Genomic DNA, 15,161 nt, shown 5'->3' with positions numbered 1-15,161 from the left:
TGTGTTTGTTGGAAAAATTCAAATACAGAAGATGTACTCTAAAAACTTAGCATCTCCCCATAAAACATCTCCCCTGAAACAAAACATCTCCCCTGAAGTGCCAATACTAATGGTTTGTTATCTCATTCCAGGCATTTATGTAAAGTAATGTAAAACCCATACCTGAGGTCAGGCTGAGCAGGCCAGATGGTCTCTGTTGCCATCAGTTCTGCTGTTGTAACAAAATAGCCATAGACAATATGTAAACAAATGAGTGTTCCAATAAAACTTTATTTACAAAAACAGGCAGCAAGTCAGTGGACTGTAGTTTGCAGATCCCTGTTCTATATGAATGGGAATCACTCCGTATATACTAATCTGCAGCATGGATTGGATTTTTTCTTTTTTCTTTTTTTTTTTGCTTTGTTTTGGGCTTTGCCCAACAATAGATCTTGGCCATCTTTCCATATCAATATTTGAAGACTTTTGCCATTCTTTTTAAAGGTTGCTTGTATTTCATTGAGTGGCTCTAATCCAACCTTTTTAACCAGTTCCTTACTGTTTGGGTTGTTGCTTTCACTATTAGTGTTTGGAAATGGGCCTTATCAACCAGGACAAAGAGAATCTGGTTCTTTTAATTTTCCCATTTGAGTGCTTAGGGTTAATTTATTATTATCATGATACTGTTCTAGTCATTTAGTTTTATCACCCACAGCTGAGCTCTGGTTTAGCCAACTGAAGACCTGGTTTTGGTCTTAATTCTATCTCTTAATAATTGAATGGTTTGGAAAACTCATTTAGCCTCTCTGATCAACATATTTCTCATCTCTAATCTGAACAGGAGCATACCTGGCCCTGCCTGCTGCAGAGGCTATTGTGAGACACAAATAAGATAACAGATTGGAAAGTGCTTTGCGAATTATGAAGTGATCTTCCTGTGTCTAGGCCCATTATCATCATCATTATCCCTGCCACTGTTATTAATGTGATCATGCCTGGCAGGATGAGCTCTTCTTGCTCTGACATGTGAGGACTGGTAGAAGAGAATCTGTAGGTGGAATCATTGAGGTGGTTGTTCATTTTCTAAGCGTGTTCAGCCAATCAATTCAGCATCCATTTCCTAAGCCCCTCTTATGTGCCCAGTAGGGCCAGCCCTAGTGCCAAGTTCTGTGCCAGTTGCCAGAGTTATGAGAAGAACAAGTGATTGATCCCTGTCTTCTAGGAGTTCAGAACCCACTGGAAAGAAATAGACTTACCCATTTACCAACCAAAATAATGTCATACGTGCTATAATCAAGAAAAGAAAAACATTGGATGAACCTAGAGATTATCATGCTAAGTGAAGTAAGTCAGACAGAGAAAGACAAATATCAGATGATAGCACTTATATGTGGAATCTAAAAACAGATACAAGTGAACCTATTTACAAGACAGAAATAGACTCACAGACATAGAAAACAAATTTATAGTTACCAAAGGGGGAATTGGCAGGGAGGCGTAAATTAGGAGCTTCAAATTAACAGATACACACTGCTATATATAAAATAGATAAACAACAAGGACCTCCTATATAGCACAGGGAACTATATTCAATATCTTATAATAACCTATAATGGAAAAGAATCGGGAAAAAGAGTATGTGTATATATACACACACATACACACACATATATATGTATAACTGAATCACTTTGCTGTACTCTTGAAACTAACATGACATTGTAAATCAACTATACTTCAATAAAAAAAAAAAGATGAAGAAGAAAAAGAAAAGAAAAATCAAATTCTACCAGAGAGAAGGCAGCGTTCAGGACACTTGCTCAGAGAGGGTAGCCTTGAAAAGCATAGGAGTTTGTCACACAGGAGGAAAGAGACGGGAGGAAACGGGAGGAAAGGACTTTCTGACACAGTGTGAAGTTCCGGGCAGACATACCCAGCTGGGTATGCCAGTGCAGCCATCACTCAAAAGCACAGTTGTTAATATGAAGTCAAAGTCTATTCTTCTGGGCTGCTGGAGGACTCCCCCTAGGCCCCTTTTGTCTTTCTGCTCTACCGTGCTACGTGGCTCCCATCCTCAAGGTTATCTCAGGATCCAGAGTGGCAACTGGAGTTCCAGCCATCACGTCTAAGCTCCAAATTGCACGGAGGAAGGAAGGAAAGAAGGAAGGTCAATGAGCATTCTCTCAGCTGGGTCACCTTCCCTTAAGCAGACTTTCTAGAAGCCCCTCATGCATCCATTTAAGAAATATTTATTGAGCATCTGTCATATGCCAGGCCCTGGACACAAGAGTGAACCAAACTGGGAAACTGCTTAGTCATGGAACTTACATACTAGAGGAGGGACATAGGAAAACATAAGGTAACTATATGGTGCATGAGATAGTAATGACCGCAGTGCAAAGAAAGCAGAGAAGGGTGGTGGGGAGTGTTGGGGAGAGGAATAGCACAATTTTAGAGAGCTGGTCAGGAATGTGTCAATGAGAAAGAGACAGTGAACTACTGAACTAAGTCCTGAAAGGTGAAAAGGGAGCCATGTGGATGGGCGGATGTTCTGTACACAGAGGCCAAGGTGATTGGAGCAAAGTTAGCAAAGGAACAATAGCAGTCAAGGTCACAGAGGGAAGACTGAAGCCTAACATGCAGAGCTTTGTAGACTTGTAAGGATTTGGGCTTTTACTCTGAGTTAGATGGAAGGCAGTCATCTGACCTGACCATGTTTACATCTCTTTGACCAGATCAGCTGCCTGGGAGGTTGGAAGGTGTAGATATTAGTTGGTATCTTGATACTCTGGGTGGAATCCGGTTCCATTATTTAAGGACAAAGGGAGGAAGGAATAGATATTGACAACTTGCTCTGCCTCTTATGAGCTGTGTGAAATTGGTTCTAAGTTGCTTAATTTTTCTGAATTTCAAATAAGCTTTGGCTCACTCTGAATTTATAAAAAAAAAAAAAAAAGACAGATGGAATATAAGATGTGGTGACACGTATCTCTGCAGTTCACAAATGGGCCACCCAGTGGTCAGTTGCATTCTGGCCAGAGCCACTGAGCTCTGGGGGAGGACAGATTTGGTGTTGGGGCCAAGGCAACATCACAGGGCACAAGAAGAAAACACTGAGGTGTCCACTGCTAGGTGAGGGACCATCTTCTGGGTCCAACTTGAGTTTAAATTGAGTAATGTATCTGGGACTACCCCCTCCCCCAAGCTATAGGCAAAGACAGCGAGCAGGGCCTTCATAAGGGCTCAGATGCAAGAGTGGCTAGGCTTGGCTGGATCACAGACTCTCAGGGTCCTGTCCCATCAGTCAACAGGCTGATAGGCGCTGAACGATACCTTCAAGCTGTGACTGCCTCTTGTACAGGTAGCTTAAAGTTACCCAGGTGACAAGGGCAGCCCTCAGCAAAATTCCTCCTGAGCTCCTCATCTCTGAACTCTGATCCATCTTCTGTTCTGGGTCTTTCCTCCCTGAATCTGCTCTTTGAATTTCTGGTTCCTTCTGCAAGGGCTGTCGGCACCTCTTGGTGAATCCCCATCCTTAGACTCCTCCACAGTGTAGCCTCCAGGATTCCAGTGGAACCCTGACACTCCGTTGCGTTTTCCTGATACTGGCCACCCTCAGCTGTGTCCTGACACTGCCCAACCCTGATGACAGGCCTCTTGACCATCAGTGCTTCTGGAACAAGGAGGATGTGGAAAGGCAGCAGTGGATGGAAGTGAACATCGGCTCCCAAGATCTGCTCGGAATTTCCAGCTGCTGGTGAGGGAGGCTGTGGAGTGCTTTCCTCCAGAGATCCGGGGCCCAGACGAATACTCTCAGTGGCTCAGGCAGCATCAAGTTCACTCTTGTCCAGTGCAGAGGGACAGAGTGGATGCCTATTAGAAACATCCATGATATGCCTGATTGGGAAGACGTATAAGCTTCAGTAACCAAATGGAAAAATACTGCTGTTTTAATAAACCAGCCAGCACTCAATACCCCCAGTGCAAAGCCCTGGAAAACTGTATTGGAGACCTGGACTTATCCCAGAGGCTGAAGTGGTTGTCCTAGTTTCTTCCTAAATTGTAATATCGGTACCCATACACTCAGAAGTGCCTGCAAGTTATGGATATGACGGCCTGCAAAGCCAGTGCCAGCTCCTCCTGCCCAGCCAGCAGCACCGCTGTCGGTGAAAGGAAGAGATGAGGAGAAGTCATCTACAAAAGTGGCCCCACTTCCCCCACAGAGACAGAAGACCAGGAGGCTGCCCTGATGGGTGCAGGGGTCAGAGATGGGCAAAGGGGTGGATTGTGCCCAAGCACGGAGACTTGGTCACAACTGAGATACAATCCCAGGACTGTCAGCTCCCGCCCATCAGAGCAGGTCCTGCCTCCCCAGGGAGGAGTGAATCAGGGGGCAGAGAGGGCCTCAAAGGTCTAGCTGCCACACTCCCCTTTTCAGGTCAGGCAAGAATGTGGGGACAAGAAGGGAAATTTCACTCTCCAACATGACTTCCAGCCTTAGCTTTCTAACCAGAGTTACAGAGGTTTCCAGACCTGAGGACCATCAGTCCCAAATCCCCACGTGTTCTGTGGCTAATGAGAATCAGGGTCTCCCCATAGGCACTGTGCCCTGGAATTAGGTCACTAATGAGCAATCTCTGTGTGTGTGTGTGTGTGTTTGTGTGTGTGTGTTTATTGTTCTTTTTTTCCAGAAAACCCACGGGAGTCATGTTTCGATCCTGGTTCCATCAAGAACGGCACGCGAGTAGGATCCGACCTGAAGCTGGGCTCCTCCATCACCTACTACTGCCATGGGGGCTATGAGGTGGAGGGCTCGTCCACCCTGAGCTGCATCCTGGGGCCCGATGGGAAGCCCGTGTGGAACCATCCCCGGCCAGTGTGCACAGGTGGTGGGGCCGGGGCTGGGGCGGAGGGGGCGAGGGCATGCCAGGGGCAGGAGGGGCTGTCAGCGAGAGGAAGGTGGGGCATGACATGGTCCTCTAAGGAGGGCTCCTTGGGTGAATGAGAATGGCTGGGAACTCACCAGGTGTACCCGTCCCTGAAAATGGGGCATCTCTCCCAGATCACATAGTATCCCCAGCCCCACTCAAATCGATGTCCTCCACAGTGGCTCCCAGACATGCCAGCAGCCCACAGCAGGGAGATGGGAGTTTAAAGGTGACCCTGAGATTGTTCCTTGACCTAGGGAAAATCTCCAAGAGTTCAGATGTGTAAAACTAAGGCCAGCGGGGCAGGCTAACTCTAAGGGCATCTGGGTCAGCTACAGGAGCCGGAAGCTCAGGCTGGGAGTGAGCAGAATGGAGGATGGGCAGCTGATGAGAGGCCCACAGGGTCACCTGGCCCTCCACCTGATTTCTCTTTCAGCCCCCTGTGGAGGACAGTATGTGGGTTCAGATGGCGTGGTCTTGTCCCCCAACTACCCCCAGAACTACACCAGTGGACAGATCTGCCTGTATTTTGTCACCGTGCCCAAGGACTATGGTATGGTTTTTGTTTTTTTTTTTTTAATGTTTGTTCATTTATATTTTCTGACTCCTTCCAGTTCCTTAGGCCCTTCCCAATCATGTCCCAATTCCACTCCCAATTTATCCAATCCTGTGGTGGAAATGGGCAGACAGCCTCCCGCACAGGACAGCTGAGCGCGGATGCCGTGAAGTGGGCTATAGAACACACTCCTGACACACCAGGGAGGAAGCGCGCTAGTGAGACCCCCTGAAACCAAGGGCTGGGTGGTTAGTGAGGAACCAGGCAGGATGGGGGAAGGAGGGGTGCACCAAGGGCTACCCAGCACAGCCTGAGTCTGAAGAGAGGTGCTGCAGACCCCGGCCAGCCAACCGGGACCCAGGGCGGGCAGCCGAGGGGCAGGAAGAAGGGAAGGAGTGCGATGGAGCTGAGCTCAAAAGTACAGGTGAGGGAGCTGGGAGCCACTTCACACATCTTACATCCCATGTGAGAGCCAGAGCCTTGTCCCGCAGCGGTCGGTAGGATGAGCAAGAAAGAAGGGAGGCCCTAGAGGTTATCATATTAAGTGAAGTAAGTCAGGCAGAGAAAGACAAATATCATATGATATCACTTATATGTGGAATCTAAAAACAATAATACAAATGAATTTGTTTACAAAACAGCAATAGACTCACAGACATAGAAAATAAACCTATGGTTACCAAATGGGAAAAGGGAAGAATAAATTAGGAGTTTGAGATTAACAGATACACAGTACTATATATAAAATAGATAAACAACAAGGACCTACTGTATAGCACAGGGAACTATAATCAACTTCTTGTAATAAGCTATAATGGAAAAGAATCTGAAAATACGTGTATGTATGTATGTGTATATATATATAAAAAACTGAATCACTTTGCTGTACATCTGAAACTAACATTGTAAATCAACTACACTTCAATAAAAAATAAAATGTTTTAAAATTTTTTAAAAGAAAGGAATAAACTAAAATATAAAAATAGATAAACAAGTTTATACTGTATAGCACAAGGAACCATATTCAGTATCTTGTTGTAACTTATGGTGAAAGAGAATATGAAAATGAATCTATGTATGCTTCTATATGACTGAAGCATTATGCTGTACACCAGAAATTGACACAACATTGGAAACTGACTATACTTCAATAAAAATATATTTAAAAAAAAAAAAGAAGAAAGGAATAGAGTTAGCTCAGTTCCACCTGCACCAGCCTGGCTGTTGGGTGCAGTCCTCAGTGTCATCTTGATCCATGTGGTACAGTCCCAGCCAGGCCCTTCCCAGCTCCCCGCATCCCTGTGCCTGGGGTCTGGCCAGGGTGCCAATCAGCCAGAAGAAGGGCTCAGCTAGTGGTTAGTCAGTCCCCAGACCCCACAACTTCCTCTGAGGCTGCCCTGCTCCTGGCCCGGGGCACCCCGACCCCCAGGGCTTTCCTCCAACGTGGCCACCCAGTCTTCCACATGGAGATCTCCATACCGTGTCTCCTCCACAGTGGTGTTTGGACAGTTTGCCTTCTTCCACACGGCCCTCAACGACGTGGTGGAGGTGCACGACGGCCACAGCCAGCACTCCCGGCTCCTCAGCTCCCTCTCGGGCTCGCACACAGGTACTGGGCTCTGTCAGCGCTGGGATGGTGGGGGACAGGGGCAGCGGAAGGGCAGGAGGCCCGGTGAGCTGGGCGTGGCCACAGGTGCGATCACACCTTTGTGTGTGTGTCTGTCCTGTGCTGGTGCTGTCTCTGCAACACAGCAGTCAGCTCCTGACAACCCACACATAGAAGGGGGTTCAAGGGCTACACTCACCCCAAGCTGTGTCTACACCGCCCCTAAGTGGTGGAGCAGTCCCCTGTGGGTTTATATTGAGACCCAACGTATTCTTCTAATAATAAACATACTGTATTTGTCTTGGAGGAAACAGAGGCAAGACAAAATCTTTGTAAACAGAGAATTAAAATAAAAACAACCCAGAAAGAACCACTGAAAAGATTGAGTGTATTTCCTTCCAGTCTTTATATCCACTTAGGCTTAATTTTTTATATATTTTATTGAATACAACAATATACATATTTTTATTAAAATGTTCATGGTACACATTTCTCTGTTCTTATTTTCCTCTATAATAGTATTTTTAAATGCTGCATAATGGTCTGTCATATAGTTATTTTAAATGTATGTAATGAATTTTCTATTATTGAACATTTAGATTGTTTCTTATTTTTCACAGTCATGAATAGTAATTCACTGCATTATACACATAGCTTTATATACATCTTTATTACCTTTGCATATCTAGAATTCGAATTGCCTAGTTAAAGAAAATGTGTGATCTTTAAAGCTTTTTATAACGAATGTCAAATATCCCTCTAGAAAATTCTTGCCACTTTGTTCACCAACAAATAAGAGGGCATGTTTGATTCTCACAAAAACTCAGTAATTAAAAAAACAAAAAAATCATCAGCTTGAAAAGTGAAAATGATATCTCATTTTTAAATTTGCCTTTTTTTAAATTACTAGTTAGGTTAACCTTTTATAAGGTAATTATTGGCCCGTGCATTTTTTGTGAATACACTTGTAAATTACTGTTGATTTTTCTATTAGCATTTGTTTTCTTGCTTATTTAATAGAGCTTGATACTATTGTAAGCTATACCCATTATATGCCATAAAAACTTCTTGTCTATAGTGTATGCTATGAAAAACTTTTCCCTCCAGTTTGTCATTTGCCATTTAATTTTCTTCAGGGTGTGTTTCAATGTCAGAAAGTCTGAATTTCCCATGATATCAAATCTATAAATGTTTTCTTTCCTCTTTTAGTTTTATGCTGATTAAATAAATATTCTGCTGTGTTTTCCTTTACTTCTTTTTTGTTTTATTGTTTCCTTTAATAGCTTTAGAATTTATTTTTATTAATTATCTGAAATAAGGACTTAATATTCTTAGAGATTTAGTCAATCAGTTGTCCTAATGGAATTTTCAAAATGCCAGATTTATATCCATTAAATTTTTATTAAGTTAAAATATTTCTAGACTTTTTACCCATTTCCTCTGAATGTCAATTTATTCTTATATCAGTATCAAAAAGCTTTAATTAGCATAATGTAATAATAATGTTTAATATTATAATAATCTTAAACATGTACTCTAAGTCCCCATTGTCATTCTTTGTTTTGATTTTTTTTTTTTTTTTGGATTTTCTTGCTTAATTTTGCCTCCAAATAACTTTTAGAAATATTTCGTCAAGTTAAAAAAAATTGCTTTGGAATTTTCATTGGAATTCCGTTAAACGCATAGGTTAATTGGGGGAGAATTCACATCTTTATAATAGTAATTCTATTTCCTGTCGAGAACATGGTATGTCTATTTATTATCTTTTGAAAGAAAAAAAAACTTCTGGAAAGGTGCTATAATTTTCACTGAGGCAGTATTCATTTTGCTAACTTTATTTATTCCTAAATATTTCATGGAAATTTTTGTTGTTGCTACTGTAAGTGAGTCTTCCCCCCTCCCCTGGTCCCTGGCCAACCCCTGCCAGTATCTTTTCTAACTGGTCTTTGCTAGTATATCAGAAGACTGGTATTTTGAGCATATTCATTTTGTAAAGTCATTGAATCCTCCGTAATAAGGTTAGCCCTGCTGACTGAATCTCCGTGGTCCTTTAGGCAAGAAGCAGTATCATCTACAAATAAATTTGTCTCATTATTTTATCTCTTTTCATTGGTTCTTATTTTATTTTCTTCCATGGTTATTGGTCCAGTCAGGTATATTACCTTAATATCGCTATCAATATTTTCTATGTTAGTTAAAAAAGTCCATTTTGTAATTATTTTAAATTTAACACTGCAGCTTACATAATATCCGGTGATGATATTTAATCTCCTTTGTGTTAGTGGTTATACACAAGAACAAAATAATCTGAAGAAAAAAAAAGAGGAAAGACATGATGAAACAAAAGCAGAGGTTAATTAATTAGAAAATAATAACAAACTCCACTGACTGAATGCTGTATTCATAGTTGCCCTTCTTTCTCGGCTGGACCAAGGGTTTTATGTTGTTTATTTTGTTTTGTTTTGTTTGCTTTGTTCTGTTTTTTGCTGCTTCAACTTGTTAATTCTTCAGTAGAATGTTATTATTTTCTAATTAGCCTTTGCTTTTGTTTCATAATGTCTCTCCTTTTTGTCTTCCAATTATTTTGTTCTTCTTCTCCTAATTTCTTGAATTGAGAGCTTTGTTTTTTCTTCCATATAATAAAGAAGCATGTTTACAGCAATATATATATATATTCACATCTAAGCATAGTTTCAGCTTCATGCCATAAATTTTGCTATGTGCTATTTTCTTCATCATTACTTTCTAAATAATCTGTGATCATATTTTATTCTTACAGCCCAAGAGTTGTTTAAGATGGTCTCTTCTCCTCCCCTACTTCCAAGAACCTGGATTTTGTTCTTGTTACATTTAAACATCTGTGTTAATTTCTATTTTTATTGCCAGATGGTTAGAGAATGCAGCCTGTGCCATTCTTACTTGGGGAATTCAGTGCGGTCCTCTCAGTAGCCAAGGGCATTTTTTTTTAATTCCTTCGGTGTCTGAGCAGAATGTGTGTTCTCTGTTGGGTAGAGAGACTCTGTGGTCGCACTGCCCGGTCTCTCATTTTAGCTCTCCCACTTGCCTGCTAGGTGCCTGTGGTCACGATGCTTGACCACCCCGAGCTTCAGTTTCCTCATGTATAAAGTGCAGAAGGCGAAAATTCTACCTCCTAGAGTTACTGTTAGGATTAAATAAGGTTTGTAATAGCTGTTAGATTAGTCTTACTCAATTTTATTATTCAAACCCAAGATATCAGTGGTTCTCAATGAAATAGGACACCCCACATATACACACACCATCAGGAGTTTAAGTCAGGATTCGGGGGAGCAGGATGCTTTTGCAGAATCTCTTGATTAACTGATAGGTAGATAGACAGACATAGATACAGAAGTTTAAGTGTAGGTACAGGTAGAGAGAGAGAGATAGGTATACACTTAGGACCTGTAGATATAAATATGGATATATCCCTTAAGAATCAAAATGACTAACTTCAAAGGAAAAAATAATAAATTATACTTTGTCATAATTTAAAAATATGAGTATAGATACAGGTATGGATATAGATGTATAGGACCAATAGAAATAGAAATAGAAATAGGGTTGGAGATAGATGGCGGATTGGTGGATGGACAGATGGGTGGATGGGTGGGTGGATGGATGGATGGTTGGACAGGTAGGCAGACAGAGTATAGGAACTATATGTATCAACATCAGTATACTCAGATAGTCTCTTTCTCCTCATGGGGAGAAACATTGATGACAAGCCATTGGTACTAATGCGAGTGGACTGTGTCCCTGTCCCTCAAGTGTGTGTTGGGTGGTGGGGGGAGGGGAAGCAAAGCTTGAGGACTGTTCTCAGCAAACTTCATTTTGTTTTTCTATTGAACACATCAGTGAGAATTTGTGTGAAAGTATCTCCCACCACAATTGTGACATTTTGTTGTCTTCTTGTGTTACTAACAATGTTTGTATCTGTATTTGCCTGATTTATCTTTTCTCGTTTTCTTTGAGTCTTTTTCTTTTAGAAGGAAGTTAAGTTATTTTAGAAGTGACACATGTGGCCTGCTGTCTGTCATCTTGTTTTATTTGTCCCGGGTTTTTGTTTGTTTTGTTTTGCTTTTGCTTCCTCACATTTCCATTCACAGCTGACCCATCTCCGATTTCCAAGTTTTGGTTGATACACTTGGATTTTATCGATGTTATTAGTAATTATTTTATGATTGTGGGCTTCTTCCCCAAGAGCAAGTTTTAACATTTGCATTTAGTTTGGTTATTTCATTAACAATAATTATTGGGGTTTAACTCTATTTTGCTAGTTGTCTTTATCCCAGATAGTTTTTGATTTCCCTACTTTGGTTCATTTTTTTTAGTATTGCTCGTAACTGCAGTACTTCCTGTCACCTTGCATGTAGGAAAATGCCTTTCCTTTGACATATCATAGAAATGATAACCTGATTATAAATCAAATTATGGATCTTTCAAAACTGCAGCAGTTAACTCTGTTCCAACAGTTAATATTACAGATGAGTTGAAGGCCAACCTGATTCTCTGTCCTTGTAGGCAATCCATGCTTTTCTCTTTTAAATACCTTTCATATTTTTTCTTTATTTTTAAAATTGAAAAGCCCACTAGGATGTGTTGTGGTGGAAATCTCTCTTCATTAATTAGATTTGTCTCTTTGTGAACAATTGCATTCAAAACCTCTAGTCTTTCTTATGCTTAGGAAAATTGTCTTCTTTCTCAAATTATTTTTTTCTCCTTTAATTTCTCTTGTCTTCTCTCTCTAGAATTCTTGATGTATGCACATTAGATTTTTTTCTATCTATCTTCCATGTCACTTGTCATTTGTCTTATTAGTTTAATCTCTTTCTTTTTCTTCTGTGGAGTCTAGAAGGACTCCCCAAATTTAATCTCCACTTGGCTGTTCAATTTCTGCAGAATCCAGCTCTGTGTACTAGGGTTTCTCATCTCCTTGTAGCCTTTATTGATGTCAGATCTGTTCTTTGGTACATTTTCCTCCTCTGATTTCAGAGATGCAATGCTAGATTAATCTTGTGACAACCATGATTGAAAATCTTCTGAGATTTTTTTACCTGTTCTTTGTTGTAGTTCACAGAAAGATACTTGCTTTGATTTCTGAGAGGTCTCCTCCCTTAAAATTCTGGAGTCTTTTCTTAAGTCCAGTGATTTTTCCCTGGAGTGGGAAATCTGCATATGTCCAGGGCTGGAAGTTGAAATGGATTCTGTGCAAGATTATGGGGGTCCTGCTGCAAATGTATCAGCCCAGGCGATAGGAGGATGGAAAAGTTGAGTTTGCTCTGCTCACATTGAGAGGAGGAGCTAAAGATGGTGATGATAATCAAGAGAGGCTTTTTTTTCATGACTTTCTTTTTCGCTCTGGCAGCCAGAAGTTAGCTGGGGCAATGACTCCTAGGCTCAGCCATCTGGGACCCACATAAATCAAAGTGTGTTGTGCAAAAGGCTCTCTACTCCCCATGGCCAGTAGCATCACATGGGCTTTCTGGAGTGCCTCCCAGTGGCTCCTTGGCTCCCGACTCCAGCCATCACTACAGTGGAGATGTAGCCTACTTCCCTTCTGATGGTGGGGTCAGCAGACATTCCCAGGGGTCCATAAGGGTGCAAGGGGGAAGCATGCAGAGTGGCCATACCACTGCCTGTCAATCCACATTCGCCCTCAGCTTCCCCGGGAAGGGGTTGGTGAGCAGGACCGTGCCTCATGGCGGCAGGTGCAGTCGCTGCTTTCCTGACCCTCATCCATCTGCACCACACCAAGCAGTAGACATGTCTAGCTTCCGATGTAAAGGCTGTTGGGCTTCCTTGGCTTCCTTGGCTTCCTGTGCCTGTGCAGACTTCCCCCAATTTATGTGCTCTTGGTTGGTTGACAATACATCCCACTCTGCCTGGGGGAGTCCCAGCTTTCACTTGGTTGTCCCAGCATAATTATTCAGAGCATGCCCTTTGACTCCTCCAAGTGTCCCTATACAAGCAATAAATGCTGTGATCACTCTGGTTATCAGTCATTTCTCAGGACATCTAGGAAAAGCCAGTTGCTCTCAGATGATCACATCACCTTCCTTCCCAGAAGTTGCGGCCTTTTTTTTTTTTTTTTTTTAACTTTATCAGATTGATGTCAGTTTTCCAAGTCAACCGCCAGTCAGTTTGGTGATGACCATTCTCCCTGTCCCAGTGGGTCAGCACATCTTGAGAAGCTTCCTCCTTTCCAGGCAGGTCATTTCATCTTTCTGAACCTTTCTTTCTTGATCTATAAACTGGGGTACTGAACTCTTGTCATGCCAAGCTCTCATTGGCCATAGGTCAAGGTAAGACCTTGAGGCAAAAGCTTTCTGTAAACTTTAAACTAAAGTGTAGTAGAAATGCGAGGTTTTCTTTCAGGAAGACTTGGGAGGTGGAAGGAGTTGCTTTGTGGGGTGTGGGCAGGCCCCTCCTTCCTGGCCAGGATCTTATCAGCTGGGCCTGTCGGCTGGACTCACTGTCTTCCTCCCCTCCTCACCCTTTATCTCGGCAGGAGAATCGCTGCCCCTGGCCACCTCCAATCAAGTCCTCATTAAGTTCAGTGCCAAAGGCCAAGTACCAGCCAGAGGCTTCCATTTTGTCTACCAAGGTATGCAGGACGTGGACACAGGAAGTGTGAAGGCCGTTTTGGTTCTTCTGTGACTGAAGGAACAGGGACTTTCAACCCCTAGTCTTGGCCTCATTCTTAGGGTGTTTGGGGACAATTACTGATTTGTGGGGCAGTTCCCTGAAATTCAGTTGAATTTCATACATTCATGTACCCAACAGACAATTCTTAGGCCAAACTCCATGTTGAATCAGGGGAGAGAGCAGAGATGGGAAGCTAATTGGGCCTCCCTGCCCCGCAGCTCCCCCACTCCCCAGTGTATGGCATGGTCCTCGTGGCACTGGGAGGACCAGCCCAGGCCTCTTACCTAGACCCTCTCCTGTGGAGCTTGGTTTTGTCTGCAAGGCCCAGGAAAGGCGTGGGGAAAACGTAGGCTTTGGAGTGAGCCGGCTGTGGACAAGCAAGTCTTGGCGCACACTGGCCTTCACTTGCAGGCCCCAGCCTCTCTTCGTCCAGGAGAATGTCCACTCTTTTAGGGCCCAGGTTCTAAGAGAGGCCCTGGTCATTCCATTGCCCACGATGGGCTGCCCTGTTCAGGGCTGATCCTGCCACTGGGACACCCTCCCTGGGCGCTGGGTTAAAAGGCACCATCCCAGAAAGCCCCCTCCCCCTGCCCGAAGGGAAAGCCTGGAGCCTCTCAGGGCCCCACCCAGACTGTCTCAGTTCCAGCCCCTCAGTGCCCTTGTCCCCTGCAGCGGTGCCCCGGACCAGTGCCACCCAGTGCAGCTCTGTGCCGGAGCCCCGCTACGGCAGGAGGCTAGGCAGCGACTTCTCCGTGGGGGCTGTCATCCGCTTCGAATGCAACTCGGGCTATGCCCTGCAGGGGTCCCCAGAAATCGAGTGCCTCCCGGTTCCTGGGGCCTTGGCCCAGTGGAATGTGTCAGCACCAACATGTGTGGGTGAGTAATGGACAACCAGGACTTGGGGAAGAGGGTGGCCAGCAAACAGTCTTTTCTCCCTGGGGGGAGCAGCAACACCGGCCAGCATAACCTAAGAGGGTGCCAAACACTTGTCCTGTCGGTCAGTGTGGAGACAGCAAGGAGGGGCAGCAGGAGAGGTGCTGGAGGGGGACACGTGTGAGGGCAGGAGCAGCATCCTGGTCCCTGAGGAGAGTTGTATGGGGAAGAGGCAGGAGGGGGGCCCATGGGAGCAGCCAGCAGGGGGAGGAGTCACAGCGAAGCGAGGGAGCCCTGGGAGGAGTCTGCTTGGGGAGGTTCCCCTTGGGGACCCACAGGGACAGCGTGGTGAAGGGGGAGCCTCTGACCAGTGCCGCCTCTTTGGCAGTGCCCTGTGGAGGCAACCTCACGGAGCGCAGGGGCACCATCCTGTCCCCCGGCTTCCCGGAGCCCTATCTCAACAGCCTCAACTGCGTGTGGAAGATCGTGGTCCCCGAAGGTGCTGGCATCCAGGTAAGGGCGAGGAGACGCCTCAGTTCAGGGTCGGGGGTGG

General features: G+C 43.9%; 1 protein-coding gene across 1 annotated transcript in view; it reads left to right on the top strand.

Annotated features, from left to right (window-relative positions):
- The window catches only part of CSMD2 (CUB and Sushi multiple domains 2), a 473,825-nt gene that overhangs the window by 349,263 nt on the left and 109,401 nt on the right, over positions 1-15,161 (top strand). The window contains 6 exon segments of the mRNA XM_032495868.1: positions 4,671-4,865; positions 5,344-5,460; positions 6,959-7,072; positions 13,599-13,694; positions 14,408-14,611; positions 14,997-15,121. Of these exon segments, the coding sequence (XP_032351759.1) occupies positions 4,671-4,865; positions 5,344-5,460; positions 6,959-7,072; positions 13,599-13,694; positions 14,408-14,611; positions 14,997-15,121 (851 nt within the window).

This window comes from Camelus ferus, chromosome 13, assembly GCF_009834535.1.
Source record: "Camelus ferus isolate YT-003-E chromosome 13, BCGSAC_Cfer_1.0, whole genome shotgun sequence".
NCBI lineage: Eukaryota > Metazoa > Chordata > Mammalia > Artiodactyla > Camelidae > Camelus > Camelus ferus.
This window is presented reverse-complemented; position numbering and strand designations above follow the sequence as displayed.